This window comes from Notolabrus celidotus, chromosome 15 (assembly GCF_009762535.1).
Source record: "Notolabrus celidotus isolate fNotCel1 chromosome 15, fNotCel1.pri, whole genome shotgun sequence".
Classification (NCBI taxonomy): Eukaryota; Metazoa; Chordata; class Actinopteri; order Labriformes; family Labridae; genus Notolabrus; species Notolabrus celidotus.
In genome coordinates, this window is record NC_048286.1 from 33967752 (window position 1) to 33972830 (window position 5079).

The window sequence follows — 5079 nt, forward strand, 5'->3', positions numbered from 1 at the left end:
GAGGAGGAGCCGGGGAGGAGCAGAGGAGGAGCAGAGGAGGAGCCGAGGAGGAGCCGAGGAGGAGCCGAGGGGGAGCCGAGGGGGAGCCGAGGAGGAGCAGACGAGGAGCCGAGGAGGAGCCGAGGAGGAGCCGAGGGGGAGCCGAGGAGGAGCCGGGGAGGAGCAGAGGAGGAGCAGAGGAGGAGCCGGGGAGGAGCCGAGGGGGAGCCGAGGAGGAGCAGACGAGGAGCCGAGGAGGAGCCGAGGAGGAGCCGGGGAGGAGCCGAGGAGGAGCCGAGGAGGAGCCGAGGGGGAGCCGAGGAGGAGCTGGGGAGGAGCCGAGGAGGAGCCGGGGAGGAGCCGGGGAGGAGCCGAGGAGGAGCCGAGGAGGAGCCGAGGGGGAGCCGGGGAGGAGCTGGGGAGGAGCAGACGAGGAGGAGCAGACGAGGAGCAGACGAGGAGCAGACGAGGAGCCGGGGAGGAGCCGAGGAGGAGCCGAGGAGGAGCCGAGGAGGAGCCGAGGAGGAGCCGAGGAGGAGCCGAGGGGGAGCCGGGGAGGAGCTGGGGAGGAGCAGACGAGGAGGAGCAGACGAGGAGCAGACGAGGAGGAGCAGAGGAGGAGCCGAGGAGGAGCCGAGGAGGAGCAGAGGAGGAGCCGGGGAGGAGCCGAGGAGGAGCCGAGGAGGAGCCGAGGAGGAGCCGAGGAGGAGCAGACGAGGAGCAGAGGAGGAGCCGGGGAGGAGCCGGGGAGGAGCAGAGGAGGAGCAGAGGAGGAGCCGGGGAGGAGCAGAGGAGGAGCCGAGGAGGAGCAGAGGAGGAGCAGAGGAGGAGCCGAGGAGGAGCAGAGGAGGAGCAGAGGAGGAGCCGAGGAGGAGCAGAGGAGGAGCCGAGGAGGAGCAGAGGAGGAGCAGAGGAGGAGCAGAGGAGGAGCCGGGGAGGAGCCGAGGAGGAGCAGAGGAGGAGCCGGGGAGGAGCAGAGGAGGAGCCGAGGAGGAGCAGAGGAGGAGCAGAGGAGGAGCCGAGGAGGAGCAGAGGAGGAGCAGAGGAGGAGCCGAGGAGGAGCAGAGGAGGAGCAGAGGAGGAGCCGAGGAGGAGCAGAGGAGGAGCCGGGGAGGAGCCGGGGAATAGCATGATGGAATAGCTATGGTAACAACTGACTCATGGAGGTTAATACTAGTGACGTTTGCAAAGTGAGAAATACTGAAGAAATATCCTTTTCTGCTTTTTGTCCAGGTCACTTCAATCAAATCAGTAAATGTGTAGCTCTGTAGAAAGGTCAAGTGTTCTGGGAGGAAACATGTGGAGTTATCTTACCAAAGAAAAGAGCAGCCAGAATGATCCACAGCCAACGCTCCATCTCTACAACAAGGATTCAATCAACAGGAGGAACTAGCTGAAGTTTGTCAGTCTGTCAGTGTGACAGTACTTCTCTTCTCAGCAGCAGTTCAGAATGAGCCAATGGATGAACTCAGTGTTGATGTGGAGTATGAACTACTTGATGATGTCTCCCTCTGGTGGAGGTAAAAGTATCAACACAAGCAGAAGCTGTTAGCAGCATGTCAGAGAGACACGTTGTGTTTTTGTACAGAGTGTTGGTGTTTCCTGTCACTGTGGGCCTCACAGCACAGTAGTACACAGCAGAGTCACTCAGTGCAGCAGAGGAGATCTGGAGGTTGACTCTATTCCTCTCCTCATTCAGGTTCACAGTCAGTCCAGGGTGTGGAGGTTTAGCTGTCACCACATAAGGGTCTTGGGTATCTGTGATCAGGAGAAGGAACTTAGGAGGTGATCCAGGATCCTGTTGATACCACTGGAGATTATCAGCTTTAACTGAGTAGTTACAGGACAGAGTAACATCATCACCCTCTGATGACAACACTTCAGCACTGCTGGCAGTAATATCATCCTCCAAGGTGTTACCTAGTGAGGGAAAAATACATGATCATCAACACAACATCAGGAATCCTTTGGTTTAAAGACATCACACAGTGGATCTCTTTAGTGCAAACTAATGATGCTGTGAGCTCTTTAGTCAGCAGGGATCTGTGAAGAAGTGATCATATCTAAATGAGTGTTTTTGAAATGTTTCATGGATCTACGGCTCAACCAAAGTCTAAAGTGGATCTGTAATACTTTAAAAAGCTCTTTATATCTCAGCTTTCTTATAAAAACATACGCACCAAGGAGAGTTAACACCATGAACACAGCAGCAGCAGCAAGTTTGTCCATGTTAGCAGAGAGAAATGCTGGAACTGAAGGATCAGTAGGAGTCACTTTGGTGAGCTGTGTTTGGTCTGATGATCACAGCTTCAATCACACAGGTCTCTGTCATGAAGCTCCTCTGCAGTCAGGAGGAGGAGACTCATATGTTCAAACTATTCATTTCTGAAGCTCTTCATCACAAATGTCTCATGAGGGAGAAGACTCTAGACCAGGGGGTCTCAAACCTTTTGGAGCCAGGGACCCCTTACAGGTGAGGAAACTGTCCAAGGACCCCCTCATGATTGTAACACAGATTAAACACATTAGTGATGTGTCCTGATCAGAAGCTGCGGCTCTGAGAGTCCATGCTTTATAGTGGATCAGAAGAGCCGGCTCACATCCAGAGAGAGCCGGCTCCCAGTTAGTTCCTGTCCCTGCTTAGCTCTCTCAGTGCTCAGCCCCAGCTCTGCTCACAGCAGAACTTTGTTTTGATTGGTCAGCATGGCGGCCATGCGGCCAATCACGTGTGAGGATATAGGATCCAGGTGATGGAGGGGAGGCTGTGTATCGTGGCTTCATCTGTTCCTTCAGAGAGGGTTAGGGTTAGGGTTCTTCTCAAAGACCGGGCAAATACTCACTGAGAGGAGAAACCGGATCAGACCATCAAAGCTGAGGACATTAATAATGTTTGATCCAGTTTGGTTCTGGTTCTGGTTCTGTTTTCTTGAGTTCAGTTCTGGATTGGTTCTGGCCCGATTCTGGTTTGGTCCGGTTCTGGTTCGGTTCTGGTTCGGTTCTGGTTCGGATCTGGTCCGGTTCTGGTTCTGGTTCGGTTCTGGTTTGGTTTGGTTAAGTTCTGGTTCAGTTCTGGTTCGGTTGTGGTTCGGTTGTGGTTCGGTTCGGTTTGGTTTGGTTCTGGTTCGGTTCTGGTCCGGTTCTGGTACGGTCCGGTTCTGGTTCATTTCTGGTTCGGTTCTGGTTCGGTTCTGGTCCGGTTCTGGTCCGGTTCTGGTCCGGTTCTGGTCCGGTCCGGTTCCGGTACGGTCCGGTTCTGGTTCGGTCCGGTTCTGGTTCGGTCCGGTTCTTGTTCGGTTCTGGTTTAGTTTGGTTCTGGTTCTAACCCTAACCCACCCTAACCCTAACCCTAACCCTAACCCTAATCCAAACCCTAACCCTAACCCTAACCCTAACCCCTAACCCTAATCCAAACCCTAACCCTAACCCTAATCCAAACCCTAACCCTAACCCTAACCCTAATCCCAACCCTAACCCTAACCCTAACCCTAACCCTAATCCAACCCTAACCCTAACCCTAACCCTAACCCCTAACCCTAATCCAAACCCTAACCCTAACCCTAACCCTAATCCAAACCCTAATCCAAACCCTAACCCTAACCCTAACCCTAACCCTAAACCTAATCCAAACCCTAATCCTAACCCTAACCCTAACCCTAACCCTAACCCATGATCCTAACCCTAACCCTAATCTTAACCCTAACCCTAACCCTAACCCTAACCCCTAACCCTAACCCTAACCCTAACCCATGATCCTAACCCTAACCCTAATCTTAACCCTAATCCTAATCCTAACCCTAACCCTAACCCATGATCCTAACCCTAACCCTAATCTTAACCCTAACCCTAACCCTAACCCTAACCCTAATCCTAACCCTAATCCAAACCCTAACCCTAACCCTAACCCTAATCCTAACCCTAACCCTAACCCTAACCCTAAACCCTAAACCCTAACCCTAACCCTAACCCTAACCCTAAACCCTAAACCCTAACCCTAACCCTAACCCTAACCCTAAACCCTAACCCTAACCCTAACCCTAAACCCTAAACCCTAACCCTAACCCTAACCCTAACCCTAACCCTAGCCCTAACCCTAAACCCTAAACCCTAACCCTAACCCTAACCCTAACCCTAAACCCTAACCCTAACCCTAACCCTAACCCTAACCCTAAACCCTAATCCTAATCCTAATCCTAACCCTAACCCTAATCCTAACCCTAACCCTAACCCTAATCCTAACCCAAACCCAAACCCAAACCCTAACCCTAATCCTAATCCTAACCCTAACCCTAATCCTAACCCTAACCCAAACCCAAACCCTAACCCTAACCCTAACCCTAACCCTAACCCTAACCCTAATCCTAACCCTAACCCTAATCCTAACCCAAACCCAAACCCTAACCCTAATCCTAATCCTAACCCTAACCCTAACCCTAACCCCACCCCTAACCCTAACCCTAACCCTAACCCCAAACCCAAACCCTAACCCTAACCCTAATCCTAACCCTAACCCTAACCCTAACCCCAACTCCTAACCCTAACCCTAATCCAAACCCTAACCCTAACCCTAACCCTAACCCTAACCCTAATCCTAACCCTAACCCTAACCCTAACCCTAACCCTAATCCTAATCCTAATCCAAACCCTAACCCTAACCCTAGAGTCGGCTCTTCTTTGGGAGTCGAGTTCAAAGAGCCGGCTCTCTGTAAAGAGCTGAACTTCCCATCACTAAAGCTCATGCTTCCTACCATTTGCACTCTTAGTTCCTCCTGGAACTATTTGTATTGTAAAAGGTATCAATGTAAATCCTTCAGACCTGTACCATAGTGATAAACAGAGAACACTTCAATCTGAATCCAGTAAATCCCACTTGTATCCTTTAAAACAGAGGGTCATTTCATTCCTTGTGGACTCAACATGACAGCATTTAGACTTTTCAACTAATTGATCTGAAACACTTTCAGAACATTAACAGGAGCAAGACTCACATATCCCTTCAGACACCAAGTGGTATCAGAACAATGGTGGATCTGCTGTTTGTAATGACTCAGCACAATTTATCATTTATTAGAAATGTATTCTAATTATTTCACAGACCCCCAC

At 51.5% G+C, this 5079-nt stretch overlaps 1 gene segment (V, D, J or C); it reads right to left on the reverse strand.

Moving 5' to 3' along the window:
* Positions 1–1298: 1298 nt before the first annotated feature.
* On the reverse strand, positions 1299–2405 carry LOC117826821. The segment is given in 2 exon segments: positions 1299–1899; positions 2160–2405. Coding segments are annotated over 2 exon segments (501 nt in total).
* Between the last annotated feature and the right edge of the window lie 2674 nt (positions 2406–5079).